Source organism: Pygoscelis adeliae, unplaced genomic scaffold (genome assembly GCF_000699105.1).
Source record: "Pygoscelis adeliae isolate BGI_AS28 unplaced genomic scaffold, ASM69910v1 Scaffold27, whole genome shotgun sequence".
In the NCBI taxonomy this organism is placed as follows: Eukaryota; Metazoa; Chordata; class Aves; order Sphenisciformes; family Spheniscidae; genus Pygoscelis; species Pygoscelis adeliae.
This window is the reverse complement of record NW_008825410.1, coordinates 2,031,684-2,044,840: the sequence shown is the minus strand read 5'-3', so window position 1 is coordinate 2,044,840 and position 13,157 is coordinate 2,031,684. Positions and strand designations below refer to the sequence as shown.

Genomic DNA, 13,157 nt, shown 5'->3' with positions numbered 1-13,157 from the left:
TGTGGTATTTCCTTTTTTAAAAAAAATTACTGAGGTAATGTTGTCAGTGATATAGTAGAAAGTGGTATACTTTCTACTTTACACATTAAGCTTGTCTGTACAGTCTGTGCCTTTTAAACTTCTCTGCTTTGCTCTTTATTTTTCAGCATTCTCTTTCACGTGCATTTCTAATTCTTTATTGTTGTTGCTAGGGATGTATAGAGTATGATCACTTTTATGCTAAAGGAATAATGATCTTTCATGTTTCATCAGGAATTTGAAGAATTTAACAGAAGGTTGAATGAGGTATCTAAAAGAGTCCGTATTCCACTGCCGGTCTCCAACATTCTTTGGGAGCACTGCATACGCTTGGCCAATAGAACTCTCGTGGAAGGGTAAGTAGTTCATGAAAGTCTTGCTTTTGGGTAAATATGTCTATAATGATAACGTCTATTTTATGGAATTAAAAGTTCTAATTTTGTAGTGCGCTGGTAAGCCCTTGCGCTTTTGGGAAGCCTAAAAAATGTGAAGGCTTAACATAGTCCTTAGCAGTTGTTTCACACAGTATGGTACAGTGTTAAGCCTAAAGGGGATGGTCTTGTACCTAGATACTGCTGAAGAATGACATTGTCTAAGTGTTTTATTGAAGCATTTGAAACAACATAGTTCTCTTTCAAAGAAACTTCTCTCTGAAAATTATCATTTCCTGACAGAGCAAAGAAGAAAGATAAAGTGTAATTGTCAGCATCTCTATGGTGATGCCATTTGTCTTTGCCAGGAAGAAAGATGGAGTTGTCAACCCTAGCAGTTATCTTAGAGTAGCCATGGAGCAGGATTTTTCCAAATTCATCAGGAACAGAGAGGTGTCTTAGTTGGCTTTGTAAATAGAGGCTCAAGCACCTTAGTCAGGAGCTGCTACACCTTGCTCATCCCTCCCTCTTAATCAGCATCCCATTCTTTTCAGAGTCAATATTGTGGCCTGAGTATTGTATTTATTTTTGTGTTCTTGTCCCCTTGCTACATATGTCTGGGCTCTCATCACACCTTCTTCTGAATCATAGAATATGTGCTGTCTTCCTCTCTTTCTACATATGTTTCCATATTTCTTTCCTGGTTATCTTTACCCTATGCACTCCCTACTACCTATTTTACTTCTTTCCATCCCACTGTCCTGCTGTCTGCTCTAATTTAGGACCTCAACAGCATCCTTCTTTTCCATTAATTAAGGTTTAATTAATTAATTAATCTATAAGGATCATCAGCTTCCACTGCTTCCATCAAGCCATCATTTTTAAACTCATGCCTGTTTCTTTTCATGCCATCCTTTTGCAGTCTCTTGAGAGATCAATTTCATCTTCAGGGAAGCTAAATCCAGCCGTGACCTCCCTCTGGCTTCTCAATTCCTTCATAGGACATATGACCTATACAACTATTTTTTTTTTTTTTTTTGAAATTTTATTTTCTGCTTTTCATGCCTCAAATCAAAAGAAGTAGAACGAAAGCATCTATCTTCTCCTCTCCCCATCCCCCTTTCCTTTCAAGTGGATAACACCATCAGTCGCTACCAAAGTGCTCTGCCTCAGCCCTTGTGCCTGTTTTGGGCTTGTTTCTTTCCCTTACTTCCCCAGTACTTAACAATATTACTCATCTTTTGTGAATTCAGTGTCCACGAACCACTTAATTCTTAGCTGTGAAGATCATCACTCATATGTCTTGTTCCATGCTGCAGTTTTGGTTCACACTTGTGACTTACCATGAAACTTTCACCTTTACTTTCACCTAAGCATTTCACTGACTGGTCAAAGTGAACTGGGAATAGCTTGCTGATATGATTTGTCCTGTGCCCTTTCTTAGAGTGTAAAGAGCGCTCATTATTATCTCCTCCCAAATAACTGCCTGTAACTTCTGTTTCTTGCCCAGTTCTTTTTTTCTCACATATCTTGTAGTTTCTTTTGCCACTGGGGAAAGGGGAGGAGGGTATTCTGAACAGCTGACTCTCTGAATACTTTCATAACTTCTTTCATCTCTGAATTCCATGAAGGTATGGAATTAAAAGTCATGAAGGAGGTGTTTCTCCTCCAGTCAGCCAGTCAGCTGAAATTGCTCTCATCAGGCACTTCACTGAGTGAAGAATCATCTCCAGTACAGTCAGCCATATCCTTCTTTAAATTTTGCCCTGCCCTATCTCCTAGTTCTATGTTCTCCCCTGTTTCCCATCTGGCTTCTTGAAGTGCTTCAGTATGTCCTATTGAGAATCATCGTCCGATCTTCTTTGGAGCTCCAGAGGGCTTGTGCCTGGTCCCTGGCACAAGCCTCTTTTTGCCTCTGTTATTTCTGCATTCTGCAAATTCTTTCTGTGTACTAACTGTAAGGGTGCAATTTCTTCTTATTCTTAACCTGATCTTGCTGTGTGTCCAGTTTCCAGCTGCATGTTTCTGCTGCCTCCTTTGCATCAGACCTAATAATTTAGGGACTGTATAATAGTTAGGATCAACTTCATGAACCAAGGGAAGACTGAGCTTGCTTTAAATTTGGTACAAAGGAAGGGTGGAAACAGTAGGACAAGAGTGTCGCTTGTGGCAGCAGCCAGTGGGTAGGCTGGATTAAGTCTATCAAGACACTGTGCTCCAGACCAAAGTTTTTTTTATTCCCTGTACACAGCTGAAATCGGCACTGTTAAGTGCATAGCAATGTCATTTCCTTTGATCTTGACAAATGCAATTTCTTATCCATTTGAAAAACTGCAAAGATCGTTTTCCTCATTTGTTGCCTATCAACCCACTGTAATCCTTCCTGGTATTACCCTGCCCTAAGCTCATCTACTGTCTCTTCTTCTTTGAGCTCCAACCTATCACCAGTTTTCTGTCAATCTACTCTCATTAAAACATTAACCTCTCACGGAGATTAAGGCAGTGCTGCCACCCTTTATCCTCTGGTTATTGTGGGTGTTTCTGAGCAAGCAGCTTTATGCCTTTCTCTGATGCTGCCACTGTTCAGCAAGCTCCTGGTGACCGTTCCTAAAGCTGCCGCGTTACCTTTCAGGCTTCAGTGGTCATGATCACTTGACTAAAGCCACTGTCTAGTGTGCTGATCAACATTGATTTCATTTTCTTTAACCCACTTCTAGTTAAATCGTTCAATGTAGGATTTTTAGTAGTTTTTGTTGGGTGGGGCGTGGGGTGGGGTGTTTTTTTAAGTAGCACTGGGTACAATGGGTTTCTGTTCTATGAGTGGGGCTAAAACGTTATTATACTAACGCAGATAAAACTCTGCATCAGACATCCTAAGAGGAGTTCTTCTCTGCTTTTAACTTAAAACCATAATTATGTTCCTCCTCAAGGTTCGAAGGACTAAGTTAAACAACTTTGAGAAGTACGATTAATTTTTATTTCCTTCCAATTTTTACTTACCGCTGTGTTTCTCTTTTCAGTTATGCCAATGTAAAGAAGTGCAGCAATGAAGGACGTGCCTTGATGCAACTGGACTTTCAACAATTCTTAATGAAACTAGAAAAGTTAACAGACATTAGGCCTATTCCAGATAAGGAATTTGTGGAGACCTACATTAAAGCATACTACCTAACAGAAAATGACATGGAACGCTGGATAAAAGAACATAGGGTAAGAGTTAAATTTTTATTCTTTTACTGTTTATCGGGAAAATTCACCATGATGATAGAATCATGCTAACAACTCTAAATGATCAATGTTTCTATGTGTTAAAAATGAGTATATGTGTGTATATATATGTATATATTCATTTATTGTAAAAATCTGTATGGGAAGCAGTATAAATATAAATGTGTGTGTGTGTGTGCATGTATATGTTCATTATATTTATTATCATATGAAGTTAGTATGTGTGTGTACTGATTCAACATCTGATGACTGAGAAGGATGAATAAGCCAGTCACATGTATCAAAAAATGCAGAGAACTAGAGCAAAGTGAAGTCAAAAAGATTTGTGTGCTGTTCAGAATATGCCAAAGTGCACAACTTGATTGTCAAGAAGGTACAGTCTGAAATCACACCATGAAGTTTTACTTTGCCTTTAGGAGTAGATTGCTTAAACTAAGTTGTAAGGCATAATGGATAAGAGTCATTGCTTTTTCTTCCTTCATTTTATAATACTGATTCAGGATCAACGTTGCTCTCTGAGATAAGTCTTCATTAGTGTTTTGAAAGCATTTAGCATGCTTTCATGGTAGCATAATCTAGCAATTATAACAGGACTGTGTAAGTAATAGTCACATCCTATTGGAGCTGCCCATTGTTAAAGTGAAAAGTCTTTTGAAGTGGAGCATTTTGAAATCTGTATTTTGGGATTACTTTAAATCCCACTAGAGGTAGATGAAAGAAATATGTCTTTAATATCATTTTCCTTGTTATACCTGGAGCCACAAGAGAGATTGTGAGCTGTTGTTTGGTGACCTACATGGAAAAACTCTTGTTTAAACCTACTGGTGGAAGCTATATTTTGGATAATGTTAAGTATAAAGGTAGTACTGGCAAATGTGGTGTTTTGACAGATGTTAAGAATTCTTGTCTCAACATTTTTGCCATTTTTTTCTCCTTTATCATGTACTGAAATTAACATTGTTTGGAGACCCTGTAGGCAGAAGTATTTAGAAGCTTATTGGAAATGAGAAGTCAAAATAAAAAAGATCAACTTTTGTCACAGTTTGTTTAGAAAAATGTTTTTGTGTTAAAAGCTTATCCCATTTGCATATATATTTCCCACCACACCTCCCAAAGAATGGAAAATACATTAAGAATTGATTTAGATACATGTGTATTCACAGAATTACTTTCTGTGAACTCAGTCCAACACTACTAAAGTCGTAAGCATTTTCCATTATAATCTGCCATGTAGCAAAATACAGTTTTGTCCTCTGCCTCAACTATGAAAACTATCCAGGCCTGACTTAACTACCACTTTGAATCTCCCTTGTGTACTGACTGCTTCTATCAGTTGAAAAGTCCACAGTGCGTATGTCTGCATTTTTTAATTTTCTATCTTCGTCTGGTGTTTTATTCTGCCATAACATGATCTGCTTTTATTTGCCAGGAATATTCCACTAAGCAGTTGACCAATCTGGTGAATGTTTGTCTGGGATCCCACATCAACAAAAAGGCAAGACAGAAGCTGCTAGCTGCTATTGATGACATAGACAGGCCTAAAAGATAACTGGAGAAAGCTGCTTTCCTTGTGACTTGTCCCTTTTTCTGTTCACGTGAAGCATGCAGACAAACCTCTCATGGACTAATGACAACATTCACTTAAAAAACATTGTGCATGGCCTTTCTTACCAGCATTGGAGGCACTCTGAAGTGGTATAATATTCTAAAATATGACTTTTCTAATCTGTAGAATTCTCTTCTGTTGGATTTCTTTTTTTTTTTTTGTTACTTGCCCTAAGTAAAGGGCCGCTGTTTGTGTATCATTGGTGAGCTGTATATTTTGCAAAACTGTATACTGTAAGTAAAATCAAAATCAGAGAGAAACACATTGGCTTAATATATAGTTGATGCTCTTTTTTAATAAAAGGGCTACTTGAAAATATGATTTCTTTCCTTCCTGCTTTCACCCTCAGAAGTTGTGCTTTATTATGGACCAGTGTAAAATGAAAGGAAATGTACAATATTTGATTGATATTTCTTGCATGTGGATTAAGAGTGCAGATCAACTAAATATGCTCATGTTAAAGCCCCTCATCTTCATATGTATTTAAAAATGTCTGTTTATTTCAGAATTTATTTAGTCGTATCAAATTGATTGACTTCAGATTAATAGAATGTAATAAATACTGTACACTAATATGATTTCTTTGTGAGACTTTAGTTTCCTAATTCAACCACACAAAATGTCATTTACAATAGAAATTAGTACTGGTCTTTTCATATCACTTCCCTTTTGTCCCTCTGCCAGTCTTCCCTATTCCGAAGCAATAATGCCAGGGAATAGGAATAAAGTTTTTTTGGCTGAAGTTTTGGATTAATACTAAAACAATCTTACTATTTCCTGCTCTGCTGTAGACACCCTGAGTGATCCTGAGCAAAGCAAAATTTCTTGGCTCTGTATTTGTCCTATAAATTGATTTGTCAGAGTATCACTGACTCCACTGAACTTTTCAGGTTTGCCTTTGGTTTTCAGTATGTAAAGTCTTAGATTTTTTTTAATTATTATTATTATTATTACATAATAAACTTTTTGCAGTGCTCAGACCTTTTGAAAGGAAAAATGCTAGCATTGAGCTAATAGGTAAAATAATTTACATAAGCTACAATCCACTAATCTATACAACATGGTAAATTCTCTGTTTCGGGTTCATACTTGCCATTACATTTTTAATTCAAACATGGGAGAATCAGGACTTATTGAACGACAGCAGTACCTACTGACAGAAAATTGCCCCATGGAATCATTATAATTGCTCTTTTCTGTAGCTTGATTTCCTCTTCAGAAGTGGACTGAGCGTCATTGTGTGAGTTCAGTGAAAGCCTGTAGACAGTTTTAGGAAACTGATAGAATTTACACTTTAAATATTCACTCTGTAGTATTCACCTCCCTTGTTCATCTCTATTTTAAAGGAAATAACATTTAAAACAAAATTTAACTCCATTCTTTATTGACCATTCAAAACTTGTTTAGCAGCGTGTCAATGTATATGTTGAAGCTGAGTCACTTTTACCCTCATTAAAAAGGTGGTTCAAAAAAAGAAAAGTGTAGCTCATTTTTGAAGTGTGGATTTTTGCGTCAGTGTATTTGCCCTGAAGTCAGATCCTGAACAAGAGCTCTTGGAAGAAATAGAAACGTGTCAGAGATGATTAGTGTAAAATCTGTTTCGGTTTTCTTCTGATGGATGAAATAAGAAATTTAAATATATTTACCGGAGCTTTGGTGAGCTGAACACATGGTTAATTTCTCCTGAACTATTTAAGCTCCTGTAATTTGATTGCTTACCTAAAGGTAGGAGTATAAGCACTGATTGGAATGTAGGGTCAAGGAATGAGGTGAGCAATTGCATGAATCATAGTCAGGAGTAATTTTTTGTAGTATATCTATAGTTTGACTTGTTATTTTTAAGTAAGCTCCCAAATGAAAGAATATGTAAGATTCAGTGTTAAACCTGTGCAACAACTGTTTGATCTTCATTCTTATATGCCTCAGAAATGGTTATATTTTCCAGGGGAACCTCCCCTCGCTGCCCAGGATTGATGCTAAGGGAGAAGCTACGTAGCTTAATGGCCTACATACGCTCTCAGATACATGGTTTAACTTTTAGGTTGCCCTGTGTGGAGTCAGGAATTGGACTAGATGATCCTCGTGGGTCCCTTCCAACTCATGATACTCTATATTACTTGGTCCTGAGTGACTAATGAAGCCAAGTTTTGGCTAAATGTTGGCTCTGGCATGAGAATTTTTTACAAGCCATTGATTTTTGAGAATCTCTGTACATCTTCATTCTCCTATGGAATAAGAAGACTCTGTTATACTGCTTTTTCTGCAATGGAGAATATGGCTTAAAACGTCCTGTATGTTTTAGAGTAGTGTTTTGGAATACTTTAGTAATGGAAGATGATTTCCCTCAGTCTCTAAGGAGAATGACCAGCACTGCAGAGGTGAGCAATGCATCTGTTGTTCCTTCTTTAGCCTAAAGAAGAATTTAAATCCCGTTCCTCGGACAATGAGTACACTGATATTTGCCAAACTCAGCTGGAGCATAGATGACTAGTTTTGTCCCTGCCCCCTTAGGGGAGAAAAAGGGACCAGTGACCAATGGCTGTCTCAAAGCTGTCTGAAAGGTTTGCATCCCCTTTTAATTTTCACAGGTGTGAATGACAAAGGCGTGTCTCATCATATCAAAGATGGAGTTTACTTAATGCAAAGCTGTGGATGTGGGTTGTGCTCTTGACTTGTCCTCCTGCCACGGAACACACAAAATTATAAAGATCCCCTTCTTTTACTGTGAAAGTGATATAGTTGGGATCTTTCCCCTTTAAGACCATGCTCACGGTTAGTGTTTATGAAATTTCTGTATTGCAAGCTGTACTTTGGTAACTCAAACTTTGAATAAAGGCCATGTTTAAAAAAAACCCAAAACCAAAAAAAAAACCCTTCAAAAACACACACACACAAATCCCCCTCCACCCTGATTAAATTGATAAATAGTGCTGTCTCTTACCAAAATCCTCAAAAGGCCAAATGTCAGTTAGCACCTGCTATATTATAAATGATGCAAACAGAGATGGACAAAAAAATGCAGATTTATTGTGTGTGGGTGATGGTATCTATTTTATTTATAACCACTGCTTGAAACAGCATAGTGTAAAGACTAAACATTGCACCAGACACTAGGATTATGGTGCAAGTATGGAAATAACGCAATTTGCAAACAGCAAAGTTTCCGTGCTTGCTGGCTATTTAAGGATATTTGTGAGTGTCTTGTTTTTGCAGCGCTAGAGCTGTTTTTCATCACAGCGGGGACTTGGTTTTTAAGGATCTCCTGCTCTTCAATGAGATCCCGAAGTGTGATGTGGAGCAGCATCTTTAAACTATACTAAATACTTCACAGATCTGTCGTTTGTTTGTTTGGTTGGTTTTTTAAACAGGCATTAAATCAATAACATGCCGTATGATAAATTACACGCCTGAGAAACTAATGAGGAGATGAGTAACCTCTTTTTTTGTGTGGTGGATCCATTGCTGATTTTTAATTTGGTGGAGTCTTCTGTCCAGTCCCAGAGAGTTTACATGTATAAGCTAAACTAAAAATAGTTGGACGTGACCTAAACTTGGCTGTCCTGTTAAGGAAAGTCCCCCCAGTACCCCTCAGCTCTGCTGGATCGCTCTGAAACTTTTGATCTGGATATATGCGTAAAAGAAAAACAACCTCAGAGCGGAGATGTATAGATCTATGTGTTACATTTGTAGATTATCTTGCATAGATGTCAATATTGTCAGATTTAAAATTGGCAAACAACTGTCTAAACGTGTGTTGATCTTTGAAAAAAAATTATATAAGCAAGCTGAAGGTCTAGGAGAGGAGATGCAGTGAAGTGCCTCTTTTCACTAAGCACAAAATTAATGGATATGCAAAATGACTGCAGGTATTTCTGAAGATCTTTTTCACAAGTAAATCCAAGGTTCATACTTGCATGTATTTCCTGCCCAATATCTCTAGTAATTTTTATTCGTAAGTACCATTACTCATAAATAAAAAGTCAACCCATTCATTGTATTTCGGTAAAGAATAAAAAAGAAATGTCACCTCAGCCTTAAAATAAAATGGATCCTTGTACAGGAGAGATATTGTCAGGATTATAGCGTGGCTGCTGCCTGAGAGCTGCAGGGATTTAATGTGGTATATGCACCGTAAAACTTCTTTTTGAAATTCATCCATATATTATAGTGTAAATTCATATATGCACACAGGGCTTTGTGTGCAATGTAATTCAACACTGGGGACCATGAAAAAGAATGGCAAAATTCAACAGCAAGCAACACATTATTGGTTTCTCTGCCATCGCTTACATTAATAGCTGACACTGAAGCCTGGGTAGGTAGTGCAGAGGTGTTTCCTTGTGTGAGTAACTGGCGTCCATTGAGGACAGGGTCATAATCTAGGTCTGAATTCAGAGCTTTGAGTACATCTGAGTTACCATACTGCTCCCACTGCTGCTGACTTTGTCTGCCCCTGACGTATCCTGTGTAGGAAGCATCATGCGGGAGCCTGCTGAAGAGGAGCTCCAACTCAGCCCAAAATACTGTAGGCATCAGGTTGGACACTGCTGCTGGAACATGATGATCCTGCCCTTAAGCAGAGATCGTGGATAGCCGTGCTTGCTGTCCTGGCTGCCCGGGGGGTTACCTGCTCTGAATGCACGAAACTTGTGGACTGGAGGATGGGCAGAATCGGGCTGAAAGGCGGCGGTGTGTCAGCGTGGTGAACGTGCCGCTCGCTCCGGGACAGCTCGCTGTTCTCTTGAAACCTGAAACCTCAATAAACGTGGGAATTGTCATTGCCCGATGCAGTTATTAGCACAGTACTAAGCACCTGTGAGTTTTCAGGTCTGTTTATTTCTTGAAGTGTAGGAAAATGTCATCGATGTAAATGAGTTTGACCAGGGGCTGCTTCCTGGCCGTGAGCTGCAGACATCTGTCTCCTCCAGAGCAGTTAGAATATTGAAACAGCTGAATGCTCCAACCAGCTGAGTATTCATGGACGGTTTATAATGTGCTACATTTCAACTAGACAAAATTGTTGCCGTGAAAAGTAATGCCTCATAGCTGTAATGCCGTTCGCCCTTCCTTCCCTCCTTGCACACACAGCCCAGCGTTGTGCTGGTGGCTCTGCTGTTTGACAGGGTGCTTCCTTCTCAGAGTTTACTGAGCCTTTATGCTGAGGTCTGTTTATTTTTAGTGAGATGTTTACTGCTGCTTTCTGTTGCTCAAAATCTCTGCGGTAAGATGCAGGGCTCTGGGTGATGGATGTGTGTTTTTGTCTGTATGCACTAAGAGAGCTCTTGCTGTTTGTGGCTGCCCTGGCCAGGGGGGAAGGAGCTCCCATGGGGGGCACATTCGGTAACGCTTTAGAGATGCTGCGTACCGCAATGGCCAGGTCACAGACCCGTCCTGAGCTTTGATTTAGGTTCTGCTCTGTCTTGGTGCCTAGTGTAAGGAAGTTTGTTTTCTTTTCCTATACTTTACTCCCCTAGCTATAAAAGAAATGATGTTATCTACCATGTTTCATAAAGTGCTATCAGGCCGTGGTTCTGTAGGCATGAGCTGTACTTTTAATGGCCATCAGTGACTTAACCCCAGGGAAGATGAAAAATGAACTCTTTGCGGAGAAGACAACACATAAGGAAACTTCCTTCCCTGTGTCTCAGGCTTTGTAGGTGCTGTTTCCTTTGCATTAGAACAGAAGCCAGTAATCTCAGACATGTTCTTTCTTCTGATGTTACGCTTCAGACCACACCAGGCAGTGCCATTGCCTGTGTAGCAGGGGACCCTGCTACGGACCAGAAAACGGGTTGAGCTATGGATGGGACTCTTCTAAGAGTGCGCCTCTTGTAATGCGCCTAGGCATTGCAATAATCTGCTACTGCCAGAAATAATAACCAGACAGATTAGATAGGGAAGACTGTGGACAAAATTAAAGGGAGATGTATCTTCTTTTTTTTAAATGAAAGTATGAAAGGATATTAGAAATACATACACGCATGCATCCTGATGGCTGTCCTTCTATACACCATCAATAAAAGCTCATGCCCTCCATGTGAATTATGCAAGTAGTTAACTACGAAGGAGATAAGTACCCTGGAGATACCATATGGATGCAGACTGAGAGATGGTTTATTGGGAGAGACAGACTTCCAAAGAGACACAAGCTGTAAGGAGGCAAGACACTTGCAAATAAGATCTCATCTTTATTGTGATGTTCAACATGATTTCTGGGTAAAGGAAAATGTATTTTGGGGAGCTAATCAAGGCATTTTTCATTCAGGGTTCAAGCCTTTATCCTCCCCTTCTACATAAGGGGCCTTCATTGCATCAGTTCCTCTCCCTTCCCATTCGTGTGTACCTGGAGCCCATATTTTCCTCACATCCAGACACCTGGACTCACACAGGGACCCTTTCCAGAGGAGGTTGACTTGGGGAAAGTCTACCTGGAGGAGCCCACAACAGCATCGCTGGCAAAACTGTTCCTGGGAGAGGGGCCAAGGCCACCACAGAGGCACCAGGCTCCATGTGGGACATCTCAGGCCAGTCGTAGGTATCTCCTGGCTTTATGAACCAAACATTTGCTCTTCTGCCAGCAGAACTTCTTTCCTTTGGAAAGAAGCACAGGAAACTCTGGGGATCACCTTGATTTTCTTTTCCGTGAAGCATAAGTTATTTTTCTTAAGGCACTGAGCTATGACCTAAATGCCAGAATCAATACACAAAGGAGCTAGACCAGGAGGGCTAAGGACAGTATAGATGAGACTTAAGATCTTGTTTTCTCACAAAAAACCTAGAACACGAAATTTTTGAGCATTTATTTTCTTTACAAATAACTTTTTTTGTAAAGCCCAAATCTGAGAGTGTTCCAAATAAAAAATTCAGGTAAAGAGATCAGGAAAGGTTTCTTTCCAATGCCTATCCATGCTTTTTAAAATCTATTCAATAATGGGAAATGATGGGATAATATTTCTAGAGGTTTTTTTTTTTTTTTTTGTAGGCACTAAATTGTTTGATTAGCTTCAGTTGCCTGGGTGAGCGTTCAGACTCTAAGCTGGTAGGGTCTGTTTAAGATTCTGGGTGATTAGTTCCCATGAACTTGTGTGCTCTTACCTCATGTCTTTAGGTTGAGACTCATTTCTGTATTAAAATTTCAGCTTTCTGCATTTGAAAGGAGTGAATTGTATGACTAGTTAAAACACATTTATTAACTTCTAAGGTATGGTCAATAAGGCTGGGAATTGGACTGAGTGACATGCGTGTGGGAAGTTTTGAAGCCTACTCTTTGTAGGAATGAGAAAAAAAAATCTTGAGGTTGATTAAGTAAAATTTTCTGGAGGTCAGTATGTGCCTGGATGACAACCTGAAAAATACAAGTACAGTCTTCTCTAGGGTTATCTGGTACTTCATGATGAATCTTCCTGCTTACACTATTTCACGAGGTCGGTAAAGGATTTTCAGACTGAAGTCTTCTACACTGTACCCTCACATGCTTTCCTTAAAATGGGCTAGTGTTCATACTTGCTCTATTTACAAACATTATTTTTTTAGGAAAAGTAAATTTAAAAAAATGCAGAAGATTGGGCTTCTTTAAATATTTTATTAATGTGTTCACCTTGCTTTACTTTTACAGTATGGTGTAGAATAGAGATTAAAGCATTAGCTGCTTTTATGTAAAGCTGACAGGTTAATTTTTGGCATTTTCTTTCTTTTGTATTCTTCAGCGCACTACATAAACAAAAAGACCATATTAATGGTCAGTGGCAGCTTGTGTGGGGAGCCCTCTTCATTGGCGTTACTTCCAACTTATATGAGTATTGCAACAGCACTTGGATGCTCCAGTCATGGACCACATCACCACCCTGCTGGGCTTTCAGTAAAAAATATGGAATAAATGGTTTATGTTGCCTCAGTAGGGCCTGAATCTAAGAATAACATAGGTGGAGGGCTGT

At 39.0% G+C, this 13,157-nt stretch overlaps 1 protein-coding gene across 1 annotated transcript in view; it reads left to right on the top strand.

The window, feature by feature from the left end:
* CCDC132 (coiled-coil domain containing 132) overlaps window positions 1-5,793 on the top strand; it is a 95,135-nt gene extending 89,342 nt beyond the window's left edge. The window contains exons 26-28 of the mRNA XM_009330581.1: window positions 253-374; window positions 3,410-3,599; window positions 5,047-5,793. Coding sequence (XP_009328856.1) covers window positions 253-374; window positions 3,410-3,599; window positions 5,047-5,166 — 432 coding nt within the window. The 3' untranslated portion in view covers window positions 5,167-5,793. The remainder of the gene's footprint in view (window positions 1-252; window positions 375-3,409; window positions 3,600-5,046) is intronic.
* The last annotated feature ends 7,364 nt before the right edge of the window (window positions 5,794-13,157 follow it).